The 15,272-nt window shown below is 40.4% G+C and overlaps 1 protein-coding gene across 2 annotated transcripts in view; it reads left to right on the top strand.

Annotated features, from left to right (window-relative positions):
- The window catches only part of fam135b (family with sequence similarity 135 member B), a 48,651-nt gene that overhangs the window by 7,591 nt on the left and 25,788 nt on the right, over positions 1-15,272 (top strand). For both annotated transcript variants that reach the window (XM_024257898.2, XM_024257897.2), the window contains exons 2-4: positions 614-710; positions 3,804-3,883; positions 11,716-11,855. In XM_024257898.2, coding sequence (XP_024113666.1) covers positions 614-710; positions 3,804-3,883; positions 11,716-11,855 — 317 coding nt within the window. The remainder of the gene's footprint in view (positions 1-613; positions 711-3,803; positions 3,884-11,715; positions 11,856-15,272) is intronic.

Raw genomic sequence — 15,272 nt, 5'->3', positions numbered from 1 at the left:
GTGTGGACCAAACACCAAGACTCCAGTATCATTATTTTATTTTATTTTTTTCTTCTCAAATTCCTAATTTTTCAGCCATTTTCAAGCCGGTTTTTAGGATCTTTCTATGTATGTATTTTAAATTTTGTCACAAAAACCACAATAAAAAATAAAAAAAAAATAACTACTCTAATTTATCATGTGTTGTCATATTTTGAATTATTTTTTGTGAGAAATAATGTTTTATCAGGTGTTTTACATCAGGTAAAAATTACCTGGCAAAAGTGATGGTGTAAGTTTTTGTAGCGAAAGTGTTCTAGGGTTCAACATGAGGTCAGAGTTTATAGTTAATGAAGAACTACACAGAGCTGAATTGTTTTGTCACTTCTCCAAGTGTGTTGCTGTCATTGTCATGGTGATTTTCTCAGTGAAATGACAAAAACATTCTAACCGATAACACGACTCCAGCTGGAGCAAACAGCTTCTCCTTTGTCTGAACCAGAGACCGTAACCAGGAAGTTCAGATCAGGGCTGCGGCGTGGTGCTCAGCACGCCACCCGTCACATGGCAGTAGAAGCTGCTTGCAAACGTGACCTTGTTGATTTCAGTGACGGAGCATGCTCTGTTTCTGCAGGTGATGAGCGGGATCGGATCATGTCTGAAGTACAGGGAACGCTGGAGTTTTCTCTGGAGCTGCACAAGTTTCACAATGTGGATCTCTTCCAGAGGGGGTGAGCAGCTCACACTTCCTCTTACAGGCAGAGAGGGTTGAACTGACTCCAAACAACATGGAGTTTTTATTCATTTGTTTATTACATGTTTTTAACAGTTTTTATTATGCATAGCAGCGCTATGTGCAGCGCTTTATTCAACTTTTAATGGTGGTAAAGTGCTTTATGATTAAGATGTTGATGATGAGGGGGAACAAACACATTTCTCTGCAGCACCACAGTCGACTTCATTAACATTGTGAGGAGTTTTGTGAGGAGTCTTTAATAAATGTGGTTTCAGAGCGGTCAGACTGAAGCCTCAAAAGCTGTAGGGTCTCAGTACTCAGTACTCCCCAGAGCTACGGTGCCACCTGCTGTCCAGAGGACCCTGCTCCTGTCACTGCCTATCAGCTGGATCACACCTGATCCAGGTGGCTGACATGGCAGTGTCTGCCGGACAGGAGCAGAGAAAGCTTCACATGCTAGCTGCTAGCTCAGCTTCTGCCTCCAGAATGGAACCAGTGCTTAACCCAGAACCATTGTGGAATGGCTCGGATTTTAGAGCGCCAGCTGTTACTGCCAACTCAGCAGTCTCGCATGCGTCAGTTTGCTGCTCACCAGGTTTACCATCTGCACCAGATAAAGGAAAAAGTGTGACCCTGCCCCCACAGTCTGCGGACACATGTAGGTCATTTCCAGCACGTTATTCTGTTTCAAAAGGAAACAGATTCCTGAATTCAAATCTTCTGGTCCCGCCGTTTACCCCACAGCTGCTGTGGAAACCTGGGGGGTCCGGGACACCAAACAGAACTGACCTTTGCTGGGCAGCTTTTGGGGAGATGATGGATCAGATGAACTCACATTTTCTGTTGTAGAAATGAGGATACATCTCCTTTGATTACACATTAATAAACGTCAGCAGCTTCCACGTGGATGTCCAGGTTAAACCAAAGTCTGTGGAAACTATGATCCAGCCTGAGTTTCCTGTTTGTGATCTGCTCTGTTCAAACAGGCTGGACCGTTTCAATTCAGATTCACGCTAATTGAAGCTCTGAGCGACTGAAACGCTTCAAAGGAGTTCTGTAAAAATAAAGTTCCCTCGCATTCATCCATCTTTGAAATGTTTCAAAGATTTCAATAAAAAAATAAGATTTTCATTACTTTTTTTTGACAGTTTGTATTTTTAAATTATTTCGTTCATTTGGTTGACAGTTTGATGCTGTAAAGCGAGTGAAGGCCTGAAAGCTGCTTTAAGGATGGAGACAGAAAACATGTCACTATGTGATACATGTATATATTAAGGAAACAACAAAGAATATTAGTATTTCTTTCTTTTAGTTTATCTTCGAGTATATATAGTTTATTCATGTATATTCAGCATATAAAAACGCCTCAGGGTGAAAGGGTTTTATATATATATACTGAGGAACCAACAAACTGTGATTTAAAAACTTTTAAAATAACTATAAGATATTTACCACACTTTTCATAAAAAGTTTCAAAAGTTTTTTTATATTTGATGATATAAAACATTTTTTGAAACTAAAACATTTTTAGTATCTTCAGTTTTTATCCCCCAAACATGTGTCTTTATTTCACTGCAGGATTTAATCTCAGTTATTTCATACAGTTATCTATACTGTGGTCTGGATGAATACTCAATTCTGATTGGCTGCAGGGTGTCCATTCAAAAGGTATATTGGTCATCTTAAGTAGAAGTTCCGGTCACATTGCCTGGAACAACAGAAACTCTTACACACATGAACAGACGTTTATCACAACAGAGGGCAGTAGAAAAGTCTCTGTTCTTCAAATGACTGTAGGATGAACATGACAGCATGTCTGCCACATTTTACCATCAACAACAACGTTTTCTTGTTTACCTTATTGCTTGATACAGAGTGAATATAGATCATTTTAATCTCAAATAATGAAAGAAATTGTTAGTTGGTCTACATTTAATGATCAGATTTAATGGTGGATATTTCTTAAAACGAAGCAAATATTGTGGACTGTGTATCTTTGACACAATTTTTTTCTTCATATTCTGGACAAAAACAAGCAATAAGAGATGAACTTTCCCTTTGAAATGATGTTTGGATCATTTAACATGATGTTTAGCACATGTACCACCTTCCTCTGCTGGTTGGTTCTCATGTACCAGCTGCTGCAGAGCAAGGTCGATGCAGGCTCACTAGTCGTTACCATGACAACGTATCACATCACATATCAAGTAGTCCACTCCCTGTGAAAAATGATTGAAACATAAAAAAACAACAGGATTACTAATAAATGATTTGACATGTATAGCAGGATAATGCCTTCTGAGGTGTTCCTTATCAGAAATGACTGGACGCAGCCATTCACACCTTCACACCGTCCATTATTTCTGAAAACACCTCATCAGGCTTTAACCTTTATTTAAGAAATATATGTTTTTAGGTTTTATTTTAACAAATATTTTTAAGAGTAAAGTCACCCAAAGAGACTTAAACCCAAAGTCTTACATGTAGCCTTGAATCAAGGTAAAAATATGATGTTTGTTACCATATTCACTCTTTTTCTAAACTGTATGAAACTTTTAAACATTCAGGCAAATGGTCTGATAAATTCCCTACCAGAAAACGGACCGAGCTAATCCCGCTATGATGTGTCTTCGGGAAGATTAAAGCTCTTATCTGGATCCAGTCAAATGCCAGCATTAGCAAAAAAGGAAAAAAAAAAGCTTATTCCCTCCCCACCTAAAACCGGGTCAAAACCCCCCCGCCCCCCAGCTGGGATGTCAACATACGGATCAGATTTTTCTGTGCTCTTCAACATCAAATTTACAATAATTGTGTACCCTTATTGCATCTAAATATGGAGGTCATTTTCCCTAAACCTCTAAAGAAGTTCACAAGAAAGCCTTTTTTAACTGAGTATGTCAGATAAGTGAAATTAGGAGGTTCAAAGATTGCCTTTCAGTAGAAAAGTTATTTTACTAAAACATTATTCTTAAATGAAAACCCTCCTTCTTTGAGCTGCAGATGAAACTCTGAACAGTGACAAATTTGGAATACTTTCTTCATTTCTCCGTCCTGCAGTTTGTGTAAAGAGTTCTTTTCTGCTGAACAGGTTCTACCAGATCCGAGCGGGGATGAAGGTCTCGCCTCGGGTGCCACATCGGCTGACAGTAGCAACACAGAACAGCTCAGGTGAGTGGAAACTCTGTTCGCTGTGCAAAGGCAGCATCAGACTTCTCCAGAATCCTCTGTCTCATCTGCAGGTCACATACTAATCTGAAACTCTCATAATCTGCTAAACTACACTGCAGTGAGATGAAGGACTTTACGGATTATTCTGCTTCTCACTGGTTTCCTTCTGCTTGGCCATATGGTTTTGTGATGATGAAGTTCTTCTCCTGTGCAGGTAGATGTTAGAGCACGCTCAGGTGCTGGAACCATGACGTGTTTAAACATGGTGAGAGCATTCCTGCTTCCTGCAGGACTGAGTGTGCAGAGACATCAGAGGACTTCAGCATTTTTCTCTGAATTACACACATTTGGTCCTTTGCAGCTTGAAAACAGTAATCTGTGGTGTGACTCTACAGTGATGTGTGTGAAACACTTAACACTGCTCACCTCTGGGTGTCTGTCTGCAGCTTCCGCTGTAGCTGTTTATGAAGATTCAATGGTAAAGACACGTTGACCTTTGCATCCATATGAAGATTTGACAAAGATCAGACTCTAGTTTCATTCAGAATTAACTCAAAATAGTGATTAATCAAAGAGAAAACCACAAAGAGAAATCTTAAAGGTGAAGAATTTTGTTGCACAAACAGCTGTCAATATCCGGCTGAATAAAAGCAAAATTCTAATGTCATTTTTCACTTTGAGTTTGATTTTTGTCTCTGTTTTTATGGATAAAAAAAGAAAAGGAAAACTATGAAAATAAGTTGGGATTTTATCAGATTCTCTTTTGTGTTTTGAAGCTTTATTTATTGTAATTTATACATCAGTTTTGCAGTGGTTTGGGCTAATTGTTCAACTGGAAAGAAATCTCATTTTCAGTCATAAAAAAATACTTCAAGCTTAAGAATAGGACTGCTGTGTGTGTGTTGGTGTGCATTATGTGCATTGGAAAACAGTGTCTGACTATTAGGGATGTCCAGATCCGATACTTAAGTAAAACATTTTTTCAATAAACAAAATAAATTAGAGGCTGATCCAGCTTGGTCCCTGTTTTTATTTTTATTCACCTTCTTTTAACTTCTAAACAGGGCACTTCTGTGAAGTAGATTCAACAATCAAATAAAAATAATGCTAATATTAACTAGAAAAAATGTTAGCTACTGATGATATGTTAGCTAGTATAAATATGTGATTATCAAAATAAATAAGGTCAAATGATAAAATAGTCTCGTGAGAAAGTTTGTAAACTGTTAGTTCCTAGAACTAAACATCCTTTTTATTATTTATGATCCATGTTTGGATAAAAAAATGTTCCCTTTGTTGCAGTACGACAGTAAGGTAATAACTAGAGATATGTGACAGTTTGTTGACTGTAACTTTAGGATCTTCAGGACATTTTTGGTTCATATTTCTATTAAAAATGAAAGACAAGGACTTTCTCCCATAATTGTTGTAACAGGAACATAAGGAGTTTTCATGAGTAGATCTTGTCAGGGTAACAATTTTTTAGTTTTAGTTGTTCTTAAGAGATTGTGGATTTGTTTAGTTATTTTGTTTTTTAAAAACCTTTTCCACTCTGCAGCCGTCTCTACAGACGTCTGTCTCAGGAGAGCGCCGTTCTCGTTAAAAACGTACAAAAACACAATCTTTTTTCTGTTGTAATGTCTCTGTTTGTTGTTTGCATTTGTTCGCCAGCATTGAGACATAAAGGAGAAGACACGTGCTGTCAGTTTAAATGTTTCTTCAAAGAGGTTTTGAGACCCAAAGTCCGAGTCGCTCAATATCTTAACTTCCTCGATCAGTTTATCCTCCTGCTCAAACTGCGGTTGTGTTCTGCTGCCTTTCACAGCAGTAAAAGGTCGCGATCCGTTCATGATTGCAGACTATTACTAGAGCATTCATTTGAAATGAAGCTTGAAATACCAAATAATGGAACAAATAAATATCTGTAAAATAAATAAATGTGTTAGTAAGAAAACATCGGGCCATTAATAATAACAATAAAATAAAATGATCTGGAGGGCCGGATATAATCACCCCGGGGGCCGGATCTGGCCCTCAGGCCTTGACTTTGACACGTGCGTCGTGGAGAGAAAAGGTTTATTCTCATTTTGGACGTGCTGCAGGTGTCCAGGCTGTGTGGGCCATACAGTAGAGGGTCAGAGAGGAGCCTCTGCATCTTTAGAGAGGCACAGGTGTGCCTTATGGTGCAATCCCACCGAACATGGCAGGCGGGTCAAACTAGAGTCTGCTGCCTCTGCTTTAACACCTTTCAGATTTACTGCTCAACGCCTTGATGCGCCTGCCACAGAGCAACCGCTGAAGCTGTTCTGGAATTCATTTGTTGCCACATCATGGATTTTGTTGAGCAAATAGTTTGGGTTGACATGACTTGGAGAGCTCTACAGAGGCAGCAGCAAGCACATGGCTGTGTTTGTTTTCACCAGATCTTTCAGAGTCTCTCTGTGTGCTTCACTTGTGCAGCAAGTGCTGCACCTGAGGGCCGTTTTAAACTTCTGTCTGTGGTCCAGTTTGAGCTTTGACTATAGAAGGGGGAAATAAAATAAAACTGGAGAATCTTTTTATTATTCTCTTTATGAAAACAAGAAAATCATCATAAGTCCATGAAGATAGAGCAGTCCCATGCATTACAACGGCAGTCGCGGCTGATCTCCAGGCTGCTAACTGCCGGTGGGCAAGCAGAGCGGGCTCCACTGCCCAGAGACCCGCAGCCTGGGCAGTGGACCTTGCTAGATCTGCCGGAGCCTGAACAGCGGAGCTCACTAGCTCGCTAAACTATCCACCGGGCGACTGACTAGCGTAGCGGTAATCCAGCTCAATGACGGGCTGGCGATCTATCCAGGGGGTATCCTGCCTTCGCTTAACAGTAACTGGGACAGTTTCCAGGAACCCAGCGTTGATAAAATGCGTGGAAGATCATGACACAGATTAGGCCATCATGGAACACTATTAAAAAGCAAAGATAAATCAAAAGCAAGTAAATAAAAAACATAATTTAAAAAAGTATTGGGGTCATATAGAAATAAAAAGCAGAATAAAAAGCTTTTGTGAAATATAGAAAAAACCTTCTTGAAAATAAAAATTCTGCGCTCTTCTTAACCCTTTAACCCTTCCGCTCTCCTATTGCATTAAAAATGGGGTCATCTGGACCCCAAAGGACAGTGCGCTGATCTTTACTGGTGTCCAATGACAGACATGAAGTCTTGTCCACTTTTGTCATGGAAGGGCAACACCTCAATGTAAGGGTGGGGTCATCTGGACCCCATAAGAGAGCACAAGGGTTAACACCTGAGCTCCAGCTTGTATGATCGTCGAGCTGCTTTATTCCTTCAAAATCTACTGGAATTATCATGTTTGCAGTTGAAAAGTTTCAGCATGTTAAATGTTTTGTGTTTAAGCGTCACCGACAATGCCTCAGGTGTTAAAGGGTTAAGGTGAAGCCCAAAAGCCCGCAGCACCTGTGCAGGTCAGCCCTCGTATGGAACTGTGCAGCAGGGCCCTCGTCTCCACATCGTCTTTTCGTTATTGGGAGGCTTCAGACCCCCCACCCCCCAGCACTGCAGCTCATTTCACAAGGTCACCCAGCATAAATACAGCAACCAGCTCTCTGGTCATGCAGAGAAGTGTTTCTATCGCTAACAAAACACAGTGACTCACACTGCATGTGCGCTGGCCTGACATTTCCCTCCTCTGTGCCCTTCAGATGCTTTAATAGATCCTGTCAGCTCGTGCTGAGGAACTGAATTCCTGTTATTAAAGCAAAAATGCTGCATTTTCTGTTTACATTGATCAGGGAGACATTTATATGGACTCATATTAGTGGTAGTTAAGACACACACATAGTGCGGAGCTCATCAGCAGTTCCAGCACATATTTAGCTCCAGGACAATTTTTAATCTGAATTTTTAAATCACAGCTTCACTAGAACAGTTTGACAAGTTACATTTAAGTCACAGATCATATTTGAGTTATTTTCCTTCATTGATATTATTATAATTTTGTCGTTAACTTGCATCAGTGAATACATTTTCTTTTAGAAAGACTTTATTCTGAAAACACAAATCTGCTGCTTTCCTTTTCCTTTACTGATAAAATACTCAATTGACCTGATTGTTGCTTCCACTCCTAAAAACGTTTACAGGAAAGTCATTCTGCTGAGCAGAAAGACAGCAGCGGACTTGCAGTGAATTGGACTTGCAGAGGAAGGAAGCGACTCTGTGACATGTCCCCCAAGGGGGGGGCTCTAAGCCACGAGCAGTGAGGATGTTGTGAAGAGGCGGCCTGCAGGGAGGGAAAAATCCAAGTGATGCAGAAACGAGCAGAGCAGCAGGGGATAGCATGGACCTCTGAGGGCTCCCAGCTGGACAGCAGCTCTGTGGTCGCCATGGTAATTGTACAGTAGTGCAGAGTGCACAGCGACCGTGTCACCAAGCAAAGCATTGAGGACTCTTCAGGTCACGCTTTTACAACATTTATCGAAAAGCAGTTATCTGCCTCATGATGTTGGAAAGTGTTTAGTTTCAGCAGCACGTCTGTTTTCTCTTTTTAAGGCAGATTTGAGCGTTTTCTGAGCTAACAGACTTTTATCTGAGCTTGGAGACTCTTGAAATGCAGTGAGTTTGAACAACTAGAGGCTGCTGTAAGGACACTGAACAGCAGGGGTGTCAAACTCAAACGCACAGAAACACAGCTTAGGTAGTTGGCTGAACAGGAATAACATTTATTGAACACTCTAAAACTACATTTTTTAAACTTTAAAATCATAACTTAACATAAGTAGGAGCTAGATATATAACAATAATGCTACTGTGAATGCTTTAAGCTAAATTTGGCCGCTGAAGATGCTAGTGCTCATAGCTGAAGATGCTGAAATAGATAGCTAAAATCCCTGAAGCTAATAGCTGAAAACGCTGAAGTTGATAGCCAGCTAAAATATTAGCTAAATGCCAAATTAGCCCCCCCAAAAAATAAATATGGTTAACCAAAACAGCTAGCATATAGCTGAAATACTAGCTAAAATCCAAAACAGCCTAAAAAAACAAAAACACCTAAATTAGCCAAAGCATCCTGCATTCATTCATCGTCTTGTCCGCTTCTTCCCTTTTGGGGTCGCGGGGGTGCCGGAGCCTAACCCAGCAACGGAAGGGCGAAGGCGGGGTACACCTGGACAGGTCGCCAGTCTGTCTCAGGGCCTCAATCACACACACATTCACTCTCACATTCACACCTAGGGGCAATTTAGAGTCACCAATGAACCTATGAAGCATGTTTTTGGATGGTGGGAGGAAGCCGGAGTCCCCGGTGAAAACCCACACATGCACGGGGAGAACATGCAAACTCCACACTGAACCGGGGCCTTCTCGCTGTGAGGCAAGAGCGCTAACCACTGCGCCACCGTGCAGCCCAGCATCTAGCATGTAGCTGAAATATTAGCTAACTTTACTATGATTTTTTTTTAGACTGTTTTGGAGTTTAGCTAATATTTCAGCATCTAGCATGTAGCTGAAATATTAGCTGAACTCCAAAACAGCCTAAAAAAATCATAGTAAATGCCAAAATAGTCCAAAAAGCTAGCAGAATGCCCAAACTTCAAACCTGTAACTTTTTAACATAATTATGATTAATAAAAAGGCAGGAATTTTTTCCCAGAATAAATCAACTTAAACTTTGTTCAAAATTATAGTTAGAAATAAGCGCAATATAACATCGGGCCATTAATAACAATAAAATAAAATGATCCAGATATAAATATCCGACGTGCCGGATCTGGACCCCGGGCCTTGACTTTGACTTATACAGCATTACCCAATTTTATAAGTGCATCCAATTTACATTATCCTTACAAATACTTCAAAAAAGTCTTTGCACAAGCGCGATAATAGTTCCATTTACATGTCGTCACTTGAGGTGGCCGCTCGAGCCTCAAGGAAGCTGGAAGGCTCACCTCTAAGCTGCAGCTGCTCCTCTCTACAACCCTTCATGGGCTTAGATGACCCTAAACACACAGCACCCGTACGGGGCCAACTCCAGTACGGTTGCATGTGACTAAGGCTTTGTGTTAAAAAAGATATTTTGGGATGCACAGTGCATCACAGAGTATCCCTAGATATCTTTTCTAACACTAAAGCCTTAGTCACATGCACCCAAATGGGAGTTGACCAGCAGTGGTTAGTGCTTTTGCCTCAGAGCAAGGAGGTCCCAGTTCAAATCCCTGCAGGGGCCTTTCTGTGTGGAGTTTCCCTGTTCTCCCCCTGCATGTTTTCAGTCAACTTCAATGACTTCCCACAGTCAAAAAACATGCTGCAGAGGTTAATTGGTTATCCTAAATGGTTCCTACGTGTGATTGTGAGGCCTTGAGACAGACTGGCGACCTGTCCAGGGTGTACCCCAAGTTTGCCCAAAAGCAGCCAGGTTGGACTCTGTTTTTAATGTGCATTTTTAGCAGATAAAAAGACTAAACAAGTCACAAACTGGCATCAGACAGATGGCAAGAGATAAGAAAATTAGGTAATTTTAAAATAAAGCGTCTTTTATGAATATTGAAAGACCGTAACAATACATGCTTCAGCTGCAGTTCCAGTCAGTAAGTGTGCTTGAGATGACCCGGCGCTGCGCAGATTGCCTGCAGCGCGGTGCATGCTGGTTAGCTTCTGTCACCGATGTCCAATGTGCGCCGTCATGAATATCGCGGGAAAAGTGCGGGTTCAAGGCGCCTTCCTGATGACTACAAAACAATGCATTGTGGGAAACGGTGTCCTGAAAGTTCTTGTAGTTCAACGTTACGCTGATCAGGAATAACTGATGCTAAATGAAGGAAATCAGTGTATTTCGTATCTCTTTCTGGAAGGTAGTGAATCACTGATGAAAAAATAAACAAGATTTCAAATCATCTGTTGTTATGTGTGTTATTGTTGTCTTTAAAATTAACTTTAATTTATATTTTTTTGTATTTTTTGTATTTGGGACAGTGCACATGAAATTCATCCAGTGGCTATTTTTTCATCTGTTTCACTCTGACATATGTTAAAATAATATAAAAGACATAACAGCACAGATCATACTAGGAGGAGTGGCATATTAACTTTCAGCCGAATGGTGAAGACAACCCCCAACTCCTTGTTCTCGTACAGTCTCATCGTTCACCTTCATCTCAGGCGCCTTTCCCCGTCCCCTCAAGCAGCAGGTTGATCTAGCCGACGATGCAGGCGAGGCGCTGGGTCATCTCAAACACACCTAGTGTGTGTGGCACTGGGGAGGCGGGGCTGCAGCTGCATCACCCAGCGCTGTTTGCCGAATTGGACAGGAAACTTGTACATTTTTGGCTTTTGTACTGAAGAAACATTGAAAACCCTCACAAAAAAGGTAATCACAGAAAAACATGTCTAAAAAAATAACACCTGATTTTTATTTTTCATTTGAAAAAGTATGTTTATCTGATTTAATTTATGCATTTTTCAAGCTATATTTTTGCCTCCACTGACTGCACGTCACTGATGAAATGTGTTCTCAGGTGTTTCATGTTGGTTTCATCTCCTGCTGGTTTCTGGCTCCACGTTTGCCCTCTTTTAATGTCACCAACCCCACCCCCCAGTACCTGTTAGAATTCAAAAAGTAGAGCAGAGCCTAACTCCAAGATAAAGAGAAAGATGAAACAAACCTGACCTACTAGCTTCAGAGAAAGGCAATTTTCACCTGAAAGCCTCTGTGAACTCCATCCAAACCTTAAAGCTGAACTTTGTGTCGTTCTTTGGTTCCACAGATGTCTCTGCTCCCTGACTGCAGTGTTTGACAGAGCATTAGCAATCACTGAATCTTTCTGTTGGTTTCCTCGTCAGGAGAGTGCAGCTTCAGCTCGGCGGGGGTTTACGACGGCACAGTGTTCAGCCGGATATTCCAGATCCTCTACCGAAATGAGGAGATCGCTGTGAACGACTGCATGATCTTCAAAGTCCACCTCCTGCTGGACGGAGAGAGGGTGAGTGGTCCCACAGACACAGTTTTGAATGCACACAAAGAGCAGAAAAACGCTGCTGCCGCCGCCATGCCCTTTGACTGCTGGATCAAAAGCTGAATCAGGATTCTCTGATGAACGAAACCTGAATATGTGTGTTTCTGCGCAGCTTACTGCTTTAGAACATTTTAAATGGATATATTTGATGAGACTTTTTTTTTTTTTATGAAGTTCTAGAACTTTACCTTGTGACATCCCAGCCAGCAAAGACAAGTGGGCCCATAAAACTGGGCTGAAAATGTGGGCCCCAAATGGAATGGTATCTGTGGTGGCCTCACCTGTGTTTGGGACAAACCCATTTGGGGCCACATTTTCTGCCCACTATGGGCCCACTTGGCCTTGCTGGCTGGTATTCACAAGAATGGAAAAAGAGAGGCCCGGTACCATTTACATTCCAAATATGTTGTTTTTAGATAATCAGTGAGTATAAAAAAGTCAGTTTAAATTTGTTTTGAAAGCAGTGAAAACAGTGTAAACAAATTCATACAAAATGTGTTTTTATTCTTACTTTGTAATTTGAAAAAATATGAAAAAGGTTCAGCATTTATAACAGGTGAGCAAGGTGACCTGGACGGTCCACGCCGTCGGATCAGTGCCGGCTCTGGTGGTGGACTGAGGCAGGGAGATGTCAGAGACTTGGAGGAGGACATCTTTCTTATTGATTGGGCTGAATGTGGAGGTTGAGGCGTTGAGGCAGACCTCAGGCCCCTGAAGGTTTTTCTCATTAACCTTCTGGATGTTATCTTGAAGCAGCAGACTAAAATAGTCCTTATCTCCCCGCGGGCCCGGATGTGTGCTTCATCTGAACACCACTCCCACATTCGCTGTGTTCTCACATTTATTCTTAGAAAATCTCAGAGAAAAAGCCTCGATGAGCACGTGCTGCTTGACCACAGTGGCTCCTCATTGACAGCTTCACCACAGCTTTTTTTTCCTAATTTATTCTGTCTTTATTTATCTGACACTTTGAACATGAAAGCTTCCTCGCCTGCTAAAAGGAAGCGCCTGCAGAAAACAGCAGGCTTACTCCACGGATTTGTTCCTTTGACTCGTCTCAATAACAGCAGAAGATGAGTCACATCCCTAGTTGAAACCCCTGCTTCTCCTCATGTGGTGTTTCCTGTTTGACATGAAGGCAAACCCAAAAGAAGGAGGACAGCAGTGGCTGAACATGAACCAGTCTTCTGCCAAACACACGTGATTCTGATCTCTTCCTCTGTAAGACTGCTCAGCTGATCCTGATTAGGAGTTCAGGTTACACAGTGATGGCGTCCAACATCTGACAAAAGGTAGTAATGACAGAGCTGGTTCGAACCAAGTCGTCCAATTCAGACGTGAGACAGTTCTCCAGCCAACATCTTCTTTCTTCTAGTCAGAATTCATCTTTGAAGAAACTTCTTCCACTTTTCAGCATTGGGTTTATTTCAGAACCCTCTAAAAACCTAAACAAGCGATTTTTCCTGGAGATCTTTGGGGCCTCCAGCACGAAGCGTATGGCTGCAACCTTATAGCCAGAAGAGCCATGTGGTCTAGTTTCTTACAGATCAGAACCAAACGAGAGCCACAAAGTCTCACTTAAGCAACTAAGAATGCACAATATTCATGATTTTTTGGCAATTAAACATTTATTTATAAATGTAGCTTTTAAATATTTCAATAATTGAATTATAACAGGGTCTATATTAAGTATATGTACAACAGGTGTAACTTCTTTTACTTTTGACTTCTCCACACATTTCCTTTCAAAATAAAACCTATCCTGTGTCCAAAAAGGTCTTTCTGCAGCTTGGGTTGAATAAAAAATGCAAAACAATCATTTTAAACTGCATTTGTTCAAAACTTACCAGTTTAGTGTAATTTACCCAAAGACAAAAGTTTTAAACACTTTTATTTGACAAACTATAAATGAAAAACACAAATTTAATACACATTTCTACAGAATTTTTGACAGTTTTTTCTTAATTGTTTAAAATATAAAAAATGTAAACAGAATGGACAAAACTTAATGACTAATCTATTAATTATTCAAACGTTAGCTAACATTCATTAAAGCTAAAGAGCCACAGTGAAGGGATAAAGGAGCCACAGGTTGCAGACCCTGTTCCAAGTCAACATCAGGTGCTGCTGCATAGAGTCAAACTCCAGTTATGTTCCACACATCCACCTCCCGTCTCTTATTGTCAGAGCAGTCCAAGAACAGGTAATAGTAACACACTGGGCTAAAACATCAGAAGAACCATCAGAAGTTTCGGGAAACTTTGACGAAGAGTCCTCCTGCAGCAACAGCAGCTTCTTCCAGCCGATTATCTGCTCCCAAACTAGCTTTAGCTCCTTTTTGTCTAAAGTATTTACTCTGTTAAACATTACACTAAATTTGATGAGTCATTTTACTAAAAAAAAAAAAAGCCTCTCATCTAGTAAAACTCCACATATGATGTTTCACAGATGTGATAACCATAAAACACATGTTAAATGTTTATTTTCTATTTCAGGTGTTTTCTATTATTCATAAAAGGCTAAAGCGCATAATGCTGTACAACAAAGTTTTGTTGCTGTTCAGAGGAGAAGTGTTTGTACAAATTTTATATCCTTTTCTATTAGATCATAAACACTAAAGTTCTGTTTACAACCAGGTTGTCAGCAGCAGTAAGAAGGAAAGGGATGATAACCACCAAAGTAAATGCAAACACAACAAAACAAAAAGTCATTTTTTTCTTCCATTGTTAACGATTTTCATTAAAGTACATTTACTGCAGCAGATGATCCTGTTACACAGTATTTCATTTTAAAGGTGACTCATGTGAGCTTTTTTGAAAAGCATACAGGTTAAAGTTCAGCCCATTGTTGTTTTTCTACATCAGAATAATCATTTGAACATTCTATCACTGTATGGTCACATGACTTTGATAATCCAAAATTAATCTAAAATTAACCATAAGTGTAAAAGGAGCAGTAATCAAGCAAGTAAATGAAATGAAACTTTTAGGCATAATTATTGATGATAAATTAGCCTGGGAAAAACACATAGATGGCATAATATCTAAAATGGGTAGAACAATTTCTACAATTGGTAGAAATGCTTTTTTTTAACATCACAAGCAAGAAAATCTATAGTTCAATCCCTAGTACTTTTAAATATCAACTACTGTCCGGTAATTTTGTCCACGGCCACATCAACACTGGTTTGGTATCCAGGAGAGGAATGTAGAAGGACAGATGGTGGTTGAATTTGCAAAAAAGATGTAAAATGGCGACAGTGAATACATTCTTTGAGAGTCAGGAACATAGAGTGACCTATATGAATGAAGGTGTGTAATCAGGAAATAAAGTTGATTGGGAGACTTGGTGGTTGAAAGTGCAGGAGTGTATACGGAGTAAGAG

Source organism: Oryzias melastigma, linkage group LG11 (genome assembly GCF_002922805.2).
Source record: "Oryzias melastigma strain HK-1 linkage group LG11, ASM292280v2, whole genome shotgun sequence".
Lineage (NCBI taxonomy): Eukaryota > Metazoa > Chordata > Actinopteri > Beloniformes > Adrianichthyidae > Oryzias > Oryzias melastigma.
The sequence above is the reverse complement of the archived record's forward strand: the minus strand, read 5'-3'. Positions and strand labels throughout refer to the sequence as shown.